The sequence below is a fragment of the Aspergillus melleus genome (assembly GCF_016097325.1).
Source record: "Aspergillus melleus strain CBS 546.65 chromosome Unknown contig3, whole genome shotgun sequence".
NCBI classification, from domain to species: domain Eukaryota; kingdom Fungi; phylum Ascomycota; class Eurotiomycetes; order Eurotiales; family Aspergillaceae; genus Aspergillus; species Aspergillus melleus.
Window position 1 is genome coordinate 847,140 of NW_025763372.1, and position 16,334 is coordinate 863,473.

Consider the following 16,334-nt stretch of genomic DNA (forward strand, 5'->3'; position numbering starts at 1 on the left):
TTTGGGGGCGTTGCGGGCCAGCTGGAGTCCCACTTGCATTCTGGGGGTCATTTGAAAGGTTCCTGACAATATCCCAGGCGGCAATATTGCCAGACGCGGACACTGAGGCCACGACGTCAGCGCATTTCGCATTCCAAAGCCAATGCATAAGTACCAGCGCGGGGAACGACGTACCTTTCAACGTAGTTGGGCCAACGAGAAGGCGATACTGCTCGTCTTTACCTTCGCGTGAGCAGAGTGGGCCCAGACTCTCAAAATCCGGAGTCGCGGAAAATACCCATAGACCCAGCCGCCTCGGATAGCTCGACACCAAGCAATCTAGATTCCGCAGTCGAAGTTCGAGATCCTTTAGGCGGCTGAGATGCTTTAGAATAGTGTAACCATTGGCAGGCGCTTCGCCTGGCTGGTTTGTGATACTGGGCTCTTCCGTATATATCCTCCAGTATATGTTGGAGAATCCATCCTGGGATGCCACATTAGAGATTACCGCGGAGATGCGACGGCGAATTTACGTACAATAACGCGTATGTTTGTGATGGACCCTCCGGGAAAGTCCATGATTTAATTACCTCTGGACGCCAGAGAAGAGGGGACAGTTCTTAACAATAGCGAGGGCAGACTTAAATTCTGAGAGCGAATTCATTTCCAGGAATGTCTGGAGAGGCAACCATATCCCATACCCATATAACCCAAGGAACTTATCGAGGTCAGCAGATTGGTCAGCTTTTCGACGTCATCGCGACCGCCGAGATCGGGTAGCGCGGGAGTACCGGAAGAAAGATATAAGACAGATAGGAAAGCGAAGCGATCAAGGCCGCTCGGGAGGGAGAAATGGCCAGGAGGATGGCGATAACATGTCCGAGGGAATGTTGTTGCATCGCAGACCTTCGAAACCCAAACGGAGGTTGGCTCGGCCCGCGTCGCCCAATCAGCGCCGGGTCACGCACACCGGGTCACGTGCCCTTCCCTATCGATAACTTTTTTTTTTCCTTAGCATTTTCTTTTCTTTTCGGTCTTGTTGATCGCGACTCCAGGAAAGTGCACCAGCGCCGCCATGAAGCTTTCCAACCAGTCCGAGGTGCCGGTCTACACCATCTCCGGCTCGAATACGGCTCGTCCACTTCCAGAATGGCTTGCCAGACGACGCAAGCGCAGTTTGAAAAATGATCCGGAGTATGCGAATCGAGTCGAGCTACTCCAAGATTTCGAGTTCGAAGAAGCTAGCCAATGTATTCGGGTCAGTGAGGATGGCGAATGGGTCATGAGCACGGGTGAGTCCTTCTAACTGCCTGCGTTGTCTTTAACTTGAAATTTGGGGTTCTTTGCGACTGACCAAATTCGTGCAATCCAGGAACCTATAAACCTCAAATTCACACCCATCATCTCCCGCAGCTGTCGCTTTCATGGGCTCGTCATACGGATGCCCTGAACACAACCTTTATTCTCCTCTCGTCCGACTATTCGAAATCCCTTCACTTACAATCCGACCGTTCCCTTCAGTTCCATACACCCTCCGGCTGCCATTACACCACAAGACTTCCCCGCTACGGTCGTGATCTGATCTACGACAGATTTTCCACAGATGCGCTGGTCCCCTCTGTCGGCGTGAACCAGGATGGAATGGGTGAGGTGTTTCGACTGAACCTCGAGATGGGTCGTTACATGCGCAGCTTCGAAGTCGATGTCGGTGGTGACGATTTCACCTCAGCCGGTGGAGGAGCGTTGCAGGGTGGTATCAACACCGGAGCGGTCAACACGGGAGCCATCGCCGAGGACAGTCACGGTCTTTTGGCCTTCGGTACCACGCTAGGAACCGTGGAGCTATGGGACCCCAGAGCCAAGGGCAGAGCGGGCATTCTACTCCCACCCACACAATCAGCACCCGACGATCTGCGGTCAGAGATTACGGCACTAGAGTTCCATCGCTCGGGGTTGACTCTCGGAACTGGCTCTTCCAACGGTCTCATTCACCTGTACGATCTTCGATCCCCGGTTCCTCTTCTTAAGAAGGATCAAGGGTACGGCTTCCCCATCCACACGCTCAAGTTCCTTCAGCCATCGACATCCACCCGTGAGCAGACTATGGAACCCAAGATCCTCTCGGCGGACAAGAAGATCATCAAGCTTTGGGATCCTCGGGATGGCACTCCTTGGACGTCTGTGGAACCTGCTGTTGACATCAACTCCGTCGCCTGGTGCAAGGACAGCGGAATGCTCTTGACTGCCAACGAAGGTCGGCAGCAGCATGCATTCTTCATCCCCCAACTTGGACCCGCCCCCAGATGGTGCTCGTTCTTGGACAACCTGGTGGAGGAGATGGCCGAGGACCCCAACGATCCCAACTCTTTCAGCACTGGCCAGTCTGGCTCTGTTTACGACAACTACAAGTTCTTGACTGTTCCTCAACTGAAGACCTTGAACCTGGAGCATTTGATTGGCCGGACCAATCTCCTGCGCCCTTACATGCACGGTTACTTTGTGGCTCAGCGCTTGTATGAAGAGGCTCGACTGATCACCAACCCGTACATCTGGGAAGAACAGCGTGCCAAGCGAGTCAAGGAGAGAATCGACCAGGAGCGTGAGAGTAGAATCCGCGGCAAGAAGAAGGCGGCCGTCAAGGTCAACAAGAAACTCGCCGAGAAACTCATGGCCATCGAGGACAAGAACGAGCGTCGCAAGGCACAGCGCGTGCTTAACCGTGGCGGCGACGAAGACATGGTCGATGCCCCTGCAACAACCGACAAGCCCGAGGCCGAACAGAAGGGTCTGCTCGGTGACAGCCGTTTCACCCAGCTGTTCGAGGATGAAGATTTCGCCATCGACGAAACCTCTCGCGAATTCCAGCTTCAAAACCCCAGCACCGTTCCCGACCAGTCCACCAGGAAGGAGCGAGGCCTCACAGCCGTGGAGCAGGAAGCAATTGACGACGTGCCCGGCTCGAGCTCTGACGATGATGACTCAGACTCCGACAATGAGCAAGCACGACCCGTCCAAGAAAAGCCCTCCAACAAGATCTCCACCTCGTCCTACAAGCGCACCAATCGTCCCCAGCCGCGCATGCAGGTTTCCTCCTCCAACGCCGCCAACTCCTCCCGCGATCGTTCTTTCGGTTCTCGGGCGCAGAATATGCGCACTAAGCAAAAGCCTGCGCGCCGTGGCGGCGGCGTGGTCGGCGAGCGAGAAGTGACGTTCGCGCCGCGTGTGGCGTCCAAACGAGCCCCGGAACCACAGTTTGACAAGACCAGTTTCAAGGCGAAGGAGCGACGAAGCGCTTCCGGAAACACGTTCCGAAAGATGTGATTCATCGGGATCTGTGATACGAAAAAGTCTTGTTTCTAAATCGATACCCCTTCATACCTTTTGACGCAAAAGCAAACCCAAAAAACAACAAGGCGTTTAATGAAAAAATCAAACCGAAGAGGGGAAGGATTCCCCAGCCCTTCCTCTCGTCATAACGTATCGTTCCCGAAATCCAGGCCTCCCTGGGACACTTTTTACCTAGAAAGTGTACGGAGTATCTGACTACCTCCGGTCCTGTGAGCATCTATCCTGTATCTTGAGCTAGACTTGGGCTAGCTGAACATGCAACGTCACTGTTACGTGCCGTCTTACTCGTTCAAGATGGTTGGGAAAGCGGTCCCTTCGCCTGGATACGTTGGTGGCGTCGGACATCCTATCCCGAGTCCCCAGAAACAGGGACACTCAGGCCCACCCCTTGAACGGTGAATGGGAAAGGCAAGAGGAGAGGAAAGCTGGATGCTGTGTATAATGTACTGTAAATATGACCTAGAACCAAAAGAATTGCATTACGTCTTGAAGTATTCACAAGTAAACCGGATTCGGCTTATGACTATTTATCGGCCAAAGCACAAGAATAAGAATCCTAAGATGAAAGAAATTTGATCAATATTCTCAAATTGTGTCACTGTTTCTGACTAGATCAAAATAGATAGATAGTAAATAAAAAAAAAGACAAAAGCCCATCCAACGCCTGACCTATTAATAGGGCATCATCGTAAACAAAAACCAAATCATACTCATAGGGATGCTGTAATTACATACCAAAAATGCACAGGTTGAAATGAGAAAATAACAAGAAAAGATAAGCGCAAAAGCATTTCACAAGAATCTAAAACAAAATGGAAGGGCGTCATTTGACTCCAAAACGCAATATGCCCAGGCAAAACGATTTTGAGAACAGCCAAAAAGGAAGCCTCCGTGCCATTTCTATTCTCCAAACCTTGTTTCATCATGGTGTTGCTCGCATGCGCGTATCAGTCTATAAGAACAGCTGCCCTGGCTTAAATGGCACGAGGAAAGAATGAGAAGAAATAAAATCAGAAACGTGGTATAAGATGAAATGCGGCAGTAAGATGAATCCTGTTCAAATGCCGAGAAGTAAAGAAAAGGTAGAGAGAAAGTAAGAATGTGAGAAGGGGCGGAGAGAGATGACTTCGAGAAAAAGCGGCGTATTCACATTCAGGACTCGATCTGGTATCTCCTACCAGACGTGAAATCCTGCTAATCCTCCTCGTCGACCGCTGCCTCGTCTAGATGCGCTTGAACCACTAGTATCCGCGGAATGATTGCCATGTCGGCCCTCTTCGAAACTGCGACGAGAGGCGCCGAAATCGCTCATTGCAAATAGCAAGGGCTCGTCCTCTTCTGCCGCCTGGGGAGGGCCACCACGGCCGGCACTAGGTCGTCGTCCAGCTCCGCGGCGTTCATCCAAGGCGGAAGTTCCGCTATTGCTACCGCTCCCAGTCCCTTCGCGGTCATTGTCACGGTCTGCCGCGTACGGCGGGACCGCGGCTCCACGCGCGAGACTGCTCGAGCCTGAACTGAGAGAATGAGGACCTCCAGAATACCCTCGGCCACGGGAACTGCTAAAGCGGGGCTGGTACACGTGGTGATGGGTCGACGATGTAGAAGTTGCCGCGGCTCCGGAGGGCAATGAGCTTCGGTGCTGAGCCGGGTCACGCGCCGTGGAGGATGGAGGCACTGCTGGGTTATCGTTCAACGGCGTAGTACGCAGCTGCTCCTGCGCTTGGTCCACATTGGGTTCATTGCTCTCGTACTCATGTTGCCGATGAAGTGCACTCAGGCTGAGGTTAGACCTCTCTTCAGCTCCCAAGCTCACGCTTCGCATGTTGAAGGGGAAGATCTCGTCTTCGTCAACAGCGATGGTACGGCGGCGGTGTGCGGCAGAGCTAGAGCGACGGTAGACAGGAGGGAAAACCCTAGGCGACGTGGGAATATCGATGGGGTTCACGGCTGACGGCGTTCGCTCTGTTCCATCGCTGTTCTCGTCGAGGGAGGGGTCATGCTCTCCATGCAAGGGCCGTTGGCCGGTGTTCTCAGGGTCATTATAATCGACGATACTGTTGGAGCTGAGGCGAGACGGGATGGCCGGAGTGTGTGGTGTATGAGGGGATATTGGCTTTCCAGGTGACGACGCCGTGGAGATGGATGTGCCGGCCACCATAGGGGGGACGCCCGAGAGCTGCTTGCTCGAAGAATTGGACGAACGCTGCAAAAGCAAGGACGACGACATTGAGTCTGAAAGAGCTGCATTGGAATCTCTCATGCGCTGGAATCGGGTTAGAGCCGCACTGGTGGCAGTGGTTCGACGCGCAGCAGCGTCAAGGGTGGTGGGCTTTGAAGGGTTTAGCAGATCCTTTTTCAAATCGAGCATTTTTAAGAACTCAGAGATATTCTCATCGTCCGCATGGATGGATTCTGCACTCGTGCCCGTTGCTTCTGCGAGTAGGCCAGAGCCAGGTTGGGCAGATGACGTCGCACTAGCTTTGCCACTGGAGGTATCATCCTCCGCCTTGATTCCACCGGAAGAAGGCCGACCTCGACGGTGGCTGAAAGCGCTACTATATCTCGAGATCGGAGCGGGTCGCGGAGACGCGGAATTGGAGGAGGCAATCGCATTGTCCGGGGCCGCGGTTAGGGATCTGCGCGCCGACGCGGCCATCGATGGGGGAGGCATAGTTCGAGCCTCGGTGCGAGGCCCTGGGCCCGAGCGCGGAGAAACGCCCAAGGGAGGGTCGACTAACGACGGCGAGGCGGATAGCGGCGGGGCTTTGAACGGTTGGAAGGAGATGGACGGTCGTCTGCCAATCCCAGGACTGCCTTCTCCGGCGAGGGCAGCGGCGCGGCCGGCAGGGCTGGCCTTAGCCATGGACAGAGGTCGGCGGGAAGAGGAGCCAGGCGGAGAGGGAGACGACGTTCCTGAATTCCTTGCAGCCCGGAGAGCGGAAATTGGGCTTGCACCGGTCGTAGGTCCGACTTGGTGGAAAGTTGAGAGGCTCCCGTATGCCTGGCTTGGGTCTGGATCGTCGACGGTTCTCTTCTCTAGCGGCACCGACCCAATCTCAGGATTCGGCGCTTTGGTGTGCAGCTCTTTGTTTGGTAACGATGGACGGAAGATCTCATCGTCGGCTCCCATGAAACGTGAGCTGAGTAAAGCTTCTGCATCGTCCACTCTAAAGTCACAACTGGTTCGGTAGGTGACTTGCACTGAAAATGGACCCGCAGGCGATTCTGTGACTCCGAAACTATACGTCTCGACCACCTTGTTGTTTCCTTCAAAGAGCGGGATAGTCAGGTGATCCGGCTTGGGGGTTTCTTGAGGGGTTTGTCCGCTGAGGACTCTATATTTGATGCGTAGAGCCGGGTTGGCCCGCAGCCGCCCATTGCGTTTGGCAAACTTCCAAGCGGGCAGGAATTTCGAATAGGCGAATAAGGATCTGAAGAGCACGATGCTCTTTTTGTATATCGTCGGCAAAATAGAAGCAAGATCAGTTGGGAGCCGGTTGGACGTATCTCCCAACTCAACTCTCCATCGTTCCAAAATGACATCATCGGATTTGGAAGATGGAGGGCGAACGGGCTGTGCCTCTCGTGACGTTGCGAGAGATTCGAGCACGTCCCATCGCTTCCCATTCTCATCTAATGCCACGAGACTCTGGTTATTTGTGAGTCCTGCCGTGTCTAGGTAGGTTTCGATGATTAAAGGAGGGGGCCGATTCTCGGTCGCATCACATATCCTCCACGTCCGCAACTGCTCTCGCAGAGCGTCCGTATCCTCCATCTCGACATTGAACTACAGAAGCAACATCGGTGTCAGTATTCTGCAGAGTATGTTGGAAGAGAAGAGGCGTTCTGAGTGGGTGGACAAGCATGCCGCCCAGGACGTAGCCAGCCTCGGGATATGGGGGTACGTACCCAGCGGTTCACTTTCGGGGCGTCGGAGCCCTTGACAAACGACGGCGGGAGTTCGACTCGCGAGTGTAATATGATCAAAGCGGCTTTCGTGTGATAATTCTGCCCGGGGAAAGAAGGAAGAGGGTTGTTAGCAGACGGCTTATCCATGGGTCCAAGTCCAGGGTCATACCGAGATGATCTGATTGAGCTTTGCCAGCGCCTCCTTTCCAGGCGGCCTACTCTGCGACTGCTCCGAGGCAGGCTCCGTCTCAATGCCCAGGCCTCTGCTATGTTGTATGCGGACATCGGCTGTGGGGGAGTTCGGGCGGAAATCGGGGTCTCTGCGATCGGCAGAACGAGATAAGCTCGACCTGCTCGAGGCAGGCGCTTGCGGCGCCGGCGACCGTGGATGTTGATGCATGGTCGATCTGTAGAAAGGACCAGTGAGGAAGAAATGTAAGAGAGTCCCTTGTAAGAAGTGTGGTGGTGACGACACCAAGGCCGGGCTAGCACGCAACGGATCTCTCGATCAGGAAGGAAACGGAGAAGCGACGAATGCGCTGCCGCGGTCCATGCTAACGAACCCAAAAGAAAAGCGTGGAGACGGGCGATAAGGCAACAGAGGGACAGATGGGGTTATCTAGGGTGCTAGATAACAGGCATACACAGGAAGACTGAAGGTAGACGCCAAAGAGCTCAGGCAACAGGGCGTTGGAGCATTCGGAGAGCATGCGGTCTAGACAACCTTGCGAGCTTCTCCGCATTAACGACTAGGCGGGAACCAGTCGTCTCTGGGGGGGATGGCGTCCTCACAGTGTGAGAGGAGGCAGAATTTAGGGAATCATGATACCAATCAATCATGTAGGATTCAAGAGAGAAGAAAATAAATAAGAGGGGAGAGGAGAGAAGAGGAAGAGGAAGAAAGAAAGAAAGAACGAAAGAGAAGGGGAGGATGAAACAGGAGGGAAGAGATGGAAGAGAGAGCGGTTACGGGGGCAAGCAGGTCTGTGACGCACACCCGGTGACTCGATGGTTCGTGTGCAAGCGGTCAGTCAGTCAGCCTGACCAGAGGTGCCACCGATCGGTCCAGAAAAAATATTAAAAAATAATTTAATATTATAGGAAAGTACTAAGTAAATTCATACTAAAGATGGAATTCAGTCACCACCAGTAAGGGATATCTACTGTGAGTCTTCCAAGGTTGTATACTACAGTCGACTAATCGGGGTCGTCAAAGGCGGTAAAGGAAAGGCGCGGCACCTGCAGTAGTTCTGGTATCGTTCCGTATTTACCGCCTCTAGTTCAGGTACCTCTGAAAGCCTTTCGATCTGGTAGGAATTATTGTGAATTCGAGTCACGTCTGAACTCTGAAAGTCCACCTGCCTGGATGACGTATCGTCACGTTATCGTGCCCTTATATAGTTCATTCCTGACAACTGGCACGGGGTCTGGTCTTACTTCCATCCTGTACTCCGTACGGTACAGGGGATTTCCAACTGACTCATTATTCTTAGTTCTTACTCCGTACTTGATAGCTCTCAAAAAAAAAAAAAAAAAAAAAAAAAAAAAAAAGAAAAAGAAAAAGAAGAAAAGAAAAGTTACCGCTTGCGCCAGGGCGATCAATCCACCCGCATGATAACCTTTGTTACCCGCCGTTTTCCTCTTTCTCCCTTTCTCTTTCTTTCTTTTTCGTTTCCGGCCTTCAACGGATTCCCGTTTAGGCTCTCCCTGGTGACGGAACAATAATAACTAATCTAGGAGATTTATCTAACCGTCAAATTAGACACAACGTGTGCCAGTGTCAAACCCCCTTGAAATGGGGGGAGACCCATGGGCCATCGCCCAAGGTGCCGGGACTGGTCGCCTCACTGTAACGAAGTGGAGAATAATGGATAACTACCTATACAGTAAACTACGTTTCCAGGTCAATCCGGTCCCATCAAAGTTACACGGAGTGCCGGCGTGCAGCATACCAACTCTGCGATCTGGGAGTGGTCAAACCCGGGCAACAAGCGCCCATGCGCTGCACCGCGATGGCAACGCCTGCATGAGACCTCCTAGTACCAGGTACTTCCCTGGGTCGCGGAAGATAACAACGCAGTAAGCGACCTTGCAGAAGGGCGCTTCAGGGACTTCCCCGTCTAGGCTTCTGACTCCTTGACCTCCTTTGCTCCACCGCCAACCTCCAATCCCCGGCCGTCTCCCTCTTTTGCGGCGCTCTTTGGCCTGGGATGGCCGTTCTGGAGTCCCTCTACGTCGTGGGAGTAGAGGACTCGGTAGGGGCTACAATCGAGCCCATCTTAATAACGCCAGTGACTTGGACACGCTTGTTTGGCGCCAGCTGGTAATGCAGCTCAGCTGTACTCCGTACCTTTGTCTTCTTCTGCTGCTTCCTCCTTTCCGGGGTTTGGCAGGTGAGGGTTTTGTTTGCTTGTGGAGATCTAGCCTGTCTTTCCATTGCTTTTTCCTTAATTTATTTCACTTCTTTTCTTGTCTTTTTTACATGAAGTCTTCTCTATTCTTTTCTCTCTTTCTCGCGACTCCTTGTTGAACTATTATTTATTTCCATGATTTTCTGGTAGTTTTTTTTGGCTTCTTTCCTAATCCTATCTTGTGCATTGCCTTTGTCGTCACCTGCCTGGTCCAATTCTTCGCAATGGAAACCGACCGTAGAGCGTAGTGGACGATCGCCAGAGTCCAGAACTCTCTCTCCACTGCTGCAGAGGGTGCACTACTCCGTAGAAAAACTCTCACCCCTTCAACTCCCCGTCAATCAGAGAATCAGATCATAATAGCCGTGATGACGCTACCTGTACTTCCACTTGTCACTGCCAAATCATTCGACCCACTCGCATCCCCCAGTGAGATAAATAAATAGGCTCTGCTATACTCCGTCGCCATCACGGGACCGGACCGGATCATGTGATGCCTGGATCTCCTTCCAGCAGACTTAAATCTAAATGTGTAAATCCTGACGAAACTCCCAGAGGAACAGACCTTATCCCCGATGAATGCGGTAGGAATCTTCTTCTCTTGAAAGGGTTCAAGACACGATTAGAATGACCGACAGCCAACGTCCGCCTCTCGTCTGGGGGCATGGAGGGGTGTATCGCCACCGATTGGCTGCCGACCGACCGAGCAGATCCACGGGCATCGAAGTCCTTCGGCAGTCATTTCTTACTCTTCCTCTCTCATCCAAGGAATGACCGAAATAACGTCCTGCCGTATTTAGAGAACTCCCCTCCCTTCTCGTCCCCCGTCGTCCGTGTCGAACTTGTCGCCTGTTACGCGCGAACCGTCCGCTTCTGTCGAACCCTGCTCTTCCCCGCCATTCGAGATCGAATTTCGGAGATAATAATCGTGCTCCGTTACTAGTCACATAACTACTAACACATCATCGCCACCACACATTCGAATTCACAACACGTTTCGTTCCTTCCCTTCGCGCGTCCTCTCCTATCCGTCATTTCAACTCCAGCCGTTCCAGTTTTCGAAATTCGTCCTACGGTACTGGCGACGCGTTGATCACCGCCACTTCCGTTTCTCATCCTCCCCCACTCGGTCAGAATACTCTTATCTCCCGCAGTACTCTTACCAGTGCGCCGTGAACCCTTGGCGGTTACCGCGACGCTCCGGTCCTGGGTTGATAAGAGATTCTGACACCCGATAATCCTGGGCACATGAGTAGCAAGCTTTGGGAATTTTTCCTGCGCGATGACGTCGAGAACTTCCAGCGGTTCCTGGCGACCGCCAGCTACACGTCGGGTGGCCAGCGGACTCCGGGCTCTGGAGGTCCTTCTTCGTTCAAGATCGGGGCATCCGGAGCTTTAACGCCCTCCTCCCCCGGCGTCTCTTCTAGAGCCAAGAAGCTCACCGGCACCTCTCCCGGTACTCCCGTCCCCGAGCGAGGCGGTATTTCGCGACCGGGCAAGACTTTGTCTCGCGAAGAATTGAATGCACGGGACCAGCATGGCAGGACTCTCCTCCACCATGTGGTGTCATCTACCAAACCCTCGAGTGCTCAATTTGCTACGTCGCTTCTCGAGGTGCCGTTTCTGGATATATATGCACAGGACTGGGAGAGTGGGTGGACTGCACTGCACCGGGCCTTGTATGCGGGGAACGTCACGATCGCCCAGGCCTTGATAGTCCGGGACATGCGTGATGCAACGGATTTCAGTAAGCAGGGAACCTCGGCTCATGCTGGAGGCTTGATTAAGATCAAGGATCGGGAGGGGAATAGCCCTTTCGACGTTTATGGTGCCACGATCACCTCCCGCGACATCAAGCAGACCGTGTCGTCCCCCGCCCAGGACTCGATTTTTGCGGACGTGGATCATAGCGATATGGCATCTACTACCTCTTCCGAGGCAGACGATTCGGACGACGACGGCCACATCGGAAGAGGTCTTTTGAAGCCACGGATAAATTTACTCGCTGATGAAGTGTTCACATTTGGGAGCAACAAGAACTTGAATCTTGGCGTGGGTGACCAGGATGATCGTCAATTTCCAGAGAGAATCGCCTTGACACGCCCGCAGCATCTCTTGCAGCGATTCTATCGGGATTACCAAAAGAGAAAACTGGGTGGCTATGGTTCCGATCTGCACCATGAGCAGAACCACCCCAATGAGCTGCCCGCCTTGATCAAGAACAAGTCCATCAAAATCCAAGATATTGCCATGTCGAAGCTTCATACGGCCATCCTTACAAATGACCCCGAGTCCAACCTTTTCTTGTGCGGATTCGGACCGGGAGGACGATTAGGCACTGGTGACGAGTCGACCAGATTTGGTTTTGTCTGCATTGAGACAGGGGGGCTAGCCAATCGAAAAATTGTGGCCGTGGCCCTTGGACAAGATCACACTCTTGCCATCACCGATCATGGGGGTGTCTTCAGTTGGGGAAGTAACAAATGGGGCCAACTAGGGTACGGTCTTCCCAGGACCAACAACAAAGACGATGTGCCGATTCAGGACTCCCCTCGCCAGATATTCAACCCCTTTAAGAAGGAACTCATACTCGGCGCAGCTGCGTCATCGATTCATTCAGTTGTCTTTAGCCATGCGGGTCTTTACACATTCGGTAAAAATGAGGGCCAACTAGGACTCGTCGATTCGGATGCCCGATCGCTCGAATTTCAAACAACTCCTCGGCGTGTTGGTGCCTCGCTGTTCAGCTCTGTCATCCAAAGCGTGTCTGCTACCGACCAAGCTACAGCTGTTCTCCTCCAAAATCATGAAGTCTGGGTGTTCTCTCAATATGGCTATTCAAGGCTCTCTTTCCCCTTGGATGTCAGCTCCAGTTTTATCAGGAATAGCTTCATGACCACTCGTTACGATGCGTCTGTTAACCACATCACCAAAATCAGATCCGGTGGCAATACTATCTGTGCCTTGTCTAGCTCCGGTGATGTCTTCACAGTCCAAGTTAACAGAACGGAGAACCCACCAGCCTTAACATCCACAACGAATCCAGCCAAGATTCGTAACTCGCTGTCGCAGCCATCTCGCGTATGGTCTGTTAAAAAGTCCCATATGGCCGTCAGGGATGTCGATGTCGGACAGGATGGTTCCATAATAATTTGCACAGCCAACGGCTCGGCATGGCGAAAAGAAAAGCGTCGAAAAGCGAAAGGCGGATCGTCAAAAGAATACAAATTTGCTCGTATACCTGGGCTCTCGCGAGTCGTGGGAGTGTGCAGCAATGCGTTTGGTGCCTATGTAGTTGCCCAGCGTGACTGTGACGTGACCAGGGAACAAATCAACATTGATCCAACCACCTTGTCGAATGACTTATTGCCGATATCTCCGTTTAGCTCAATTATATTGGCAACCGACGGAGCCGACTTGGGTAGCGGTGAGGGCGGTCTATTGGGCTTGGAACCGGCCATGTCTATGAAGACTGCCCTTATGTCGGCATCGGATATTGAGGCCTTCACTCGACCACTCCAACATGAGAACTCGCCGGGGATAGTTTGGCTCAAAACTACTGTTTCGGACGTGCAAATACCTGTGCATGAGTTTGTCCTATCGGGGCGCAGTCACGTCTGGAGGAAAGCATTCCATGAGTTTCGGCTTGCTGGTTTCTTTTCCGTGCCGGACGTTCTAGACATACAGCACGACAATGGGCGTACCCAGATTCAGTTGCACGGCATTGACATTCTGACAGTCTTGAATGTCGTGTTTTTCTCATACACAGATACCGCGTTAGATATTTGGCAACAAGCTCGACACACACCGGGAAGCGCCTCCAGGTATCGCCAAGTCCGGAATGAGGTGATGCGCACCGCTACATTCTTAGATCTACCAGCATTGGAGCGAGCTGCTCGGCTTATGATTGAACCTACTAAATCCTTGAGAAGCGACATGGCACTTGCGATACTCGACCCAACATTTTTTGATAGTGGCGACGTGATCGTCGAGCTGAAAGGCGGCTCCCTGAAAGTTCATAGCCAGATCATCTGCCAAAGGTGTCCCTTTTTCGACGCTTTGTTCAACGGCCGCTCCGGTGGTAGATGGCTGGCATCTCGCCGTGAAAACGCGACAGGACACATTAACGTCGACCTGAAACATATCGAACGGCCCATCTTCGAGTTTGTTCTTCGATACATGTATGCTGATACCGAGGAGGAATTGTTTGATGAAGTGCGGACGAGAGATCTAGAGGACTTTATCGACCTTGTACTCGATGTTGCCTTTGTGGCTAATGAATTGATGATCGATCGACTGGCCCAAATATGCCAGAAGGTGCTTGGCAGATTCGGTAAGTTGTCAAACGTCCTCAGTACCACTTCGAACATATTGCTAAGATAAACCAGTGAACACGCGCAACGTGTGTCATTTCCTCAATTCCGTTGCCCCCTGCTGTGTCAACGAATTCAAAGATGCCGCATTGGAATATATATGTTTGAACCTGGAGGATCTTCTGGCAAACAGGCAAGTGATGTCTGTTGGGCAATCAATCTAGTAAGTACTAACTAGATGCCTAGGTTTCTGTTGGACCTTGACGAGCATTTGCTTCGTGCACTCGACCATGTCTGTCACGAAAACCAAACCACCAGCTATCCCGTTTCCCGAGGGCGCAACTCAGAGGAGTTCGTTTTCGAAAGGTATCCGGAGCTTGCCTCTGAGATAGAACACGATAGGCGCCAGCGAATTGATGCCATGCGGATCAGGTCTCATATCAATCGAATCGAAGCCCTTGAAGGCAAACTGCGAGCAATGAATATCGAGAAGGCAGCCGAATCACCACTAGCACAAAAGGCTAAACCTCATGAATTTGGAGACAACCTGGCTATTGTCGCCCAGAGTCCAGCTCTCAAACCGAAGCAGTCAAGCAATGATCTCATGTTCCAAATGGATGATGACAACATACTGTCACCCAGTGACTCAATCAAAGGCAAAGCAGCGGTGCGAAGTATCCGACAGAACGATGTGAATGAGAGTCGCTCACGCTTGGACTCGCCGACCCCGCGAGCTGGGATGGTGGATGCAGGGTCATTTGGCGATCAGAACTATCTGGACAGGCAGATGGCTTCTTCGCAAGAAACAGCTCTCGGCGAGTCCCCAACTGAGTACCGAGCTGCTGCCGTCAAGGATAAAAATAATGGACTACCTCCAGCGACGTCTTCCCAAGGAGCCTGGACTTCATCCGATCTCTCGACCTCGAAGAAGAATCTCAAGGACATCATGAGCGAGGCTTCCGAAACTCGGGTGTCTAATTTGAGTCTAGGCATGTCCGATCGCCGAGAAAACAGTAGCAACTTGGCTCCAAAGCTGTCGCAGAAAGAACGCAAGAAGATCCAACAGCAGCAGATGCAGGAGATGCTTGCTGCGCAGCAAAAAGCCAAAGAAGCACCCCAGAACCCCTGGAAGCTGCCTGATCCGAACAAGACCCCAAGCAAACCGTCACCTTTTGCCAGCACTAATGGAGAAAGCCCAGCCTCCGAGGCAGCCAAGTCATCTCAGAAGTCTTCGATGACTCTTCGCCAAACAGTTGCCGGAACACCGCCACCCCCGAGAGCAAGCCCGGGGGCAACAACGCCGGTTCAGATCCAGGGCCGCAGTGCGTCTGCCAGCGCTGGGCCGCCACCGAGATCATCAATTTCTGGCCCCTCAGCGGCACAACCACCCTCGTCGTCTCCGAATCCATCAGCCAATCCCCAGCGTGCCCCCAAGTCAATCCGACACATTCCACGTCCCGAGCCATACAAAACGAGCTTTCACTCTGACTCGCCCAATTCAATGTCATTGGCCGCCATCCTGATGCAACAACAAACCGAAAAGGACGAGATTCGAGAAGCCGCCACCGCCAAACACAACCTGGAAGACATCCAAGCCGAGCAACAATTCCAAGAATGGTGGGACAAGGAAAGTCGCCGAATCCAAGGTCTCCCTGACCCGGAAGACCCTGTCCCTCAACAAGAAGGTGAAACTCGCGGCGGCGGATCAGGTCGAGGAGGTCGAGGAGACCGAAGTAAAGGGCCATCCGGACAGCAGCGCAAGAGACGCGGCAAACCCACATCCACACCCCATCCCCCATCTTCGACTCCTGCAGGAACTTCCAGTCCCGGCGTCTCTGCCTTATCTCAACAACTTCCACGGAACCCTAAACCCGATGGGTCTGCCTCCCAGAAACAAAAACCCCCTTCTGGACCCCGTCGGGAGAACAAGCCCCGCTCAGTATCATCTGGCGGGAAACAACCCCCCGAGTCTACTCCCCCTGCTGGTCCTGCTGCCGCTGCTACGGGCAACCATCCCCGTCGTGGTGGTAGAGGTGGCGGCGGTGGCGGCCGAGGTCGAGGCAAGGACCGGGGAGAAAGACATGGTCATAATTCCCAGCCTGCTCCTACTCTTACGCCTACCTAGATATGATCACGACTACTTACTACCTTCCTTTCTCATCTTGAGATGTGTAATTTTGCGTTCCGAACATTCTGCTCTGTTTCTTCCTTCTTATTCTTCTGTTAAATACCACTGGTTTTATCATGTATCTATCTAAATGTACACCGACGGACTTCTTCAATCCGACCCATGATATAATATATCCTTGTGTTTTGATAACGATGAGGTTTCACTAATAGATAGACCAAGGCTGAATCAATTTTCTTCATCTGA

The 16,334-nt window shown here is 52.6% G+C and overlaps 4 protein-coding genes across 4 annotated transcripts; 3 read left to right on the plus strand and 1 right to left on the minus strand.

Moving 5' to 3' along the window:
- Window positions 1-858: 858 nt before the first annotated feature.
- On the minus strand, window positions 859-8,109 carry ATG13 (putative autophagy protein Atg13). Its single transcript, XM_046086995.1, has 3 exons — window positions 7,406-8,109; window positions 7,237-7,335; window positions 859-7,114 (listed from the first exon to the last, which is right to left on the minus strand). Exons 1-3 carry the CDS (start codon window positions 7,634-7,636, stop codon window positions 4,502-4,504), a joined length of 2,943 nt encoding a protein of 980 aa, XP_045942961.1. The 5' UTR covers window positions 7,637-8,109; the 3' UTR covers window positions 859-4,501.
- ENP2 (WD repeat NOL10/ENP2 family protein) lies at window positions 1,055-3,300 on the plus strand (the record flags this gene model as incomplete). The annotated part of the gene is made up of 2 exons (XM_046086994.1): window positions 1,055-1,271; window positions 1,352-3,300. The coding sequence occupies 2 exons, from the start codon at window positions 1,055-1,057 to the stop codon at window positions 3,298-3,300; spliced, it is 2,166 nt and encodes a 721-aa protein (XP_045942960.1).
- A 2,786-nt stretch (window positions 8,110-10,895) lies between the features above and the next one.
- On the plus strand, window positions 10,896-14,030 carry LDX57_005316 (BTB domain and ankyrin repeat protein; the record flags this gene model as incomplete). Its single annotated transcript, XM_046086996.1, has 1 exon — window positions 10,896-14,030. The coding sequence occupies one exon, from the start codon at window positions 10,896-10,898 to the stop codon at window positions 14,028-14,030; it is 3,135 nt and encodes a 1,044-aa protein (XP_045942962.1).
- Window positions 14,031-14,198: 168 nt separating this feature from the next.
- Window positions 14,199-16,085, plus strand: LDX57_005317 (uncharacterized protein; the record flags this gene model as incomplete). The annotated part of the gene is made up of 1 exon (XM_046086997.1): window positions 14,199-16,085. One exon carries the CDS (start codon window positions 14,199-14,201, stop codon window positions 16,083-16,085), a length of 1,887 nt encoding a protein of 628 aa, XP_045942963.1.
- Window positions 16,086-16,334: the final 249 nt, after the last annotated feature.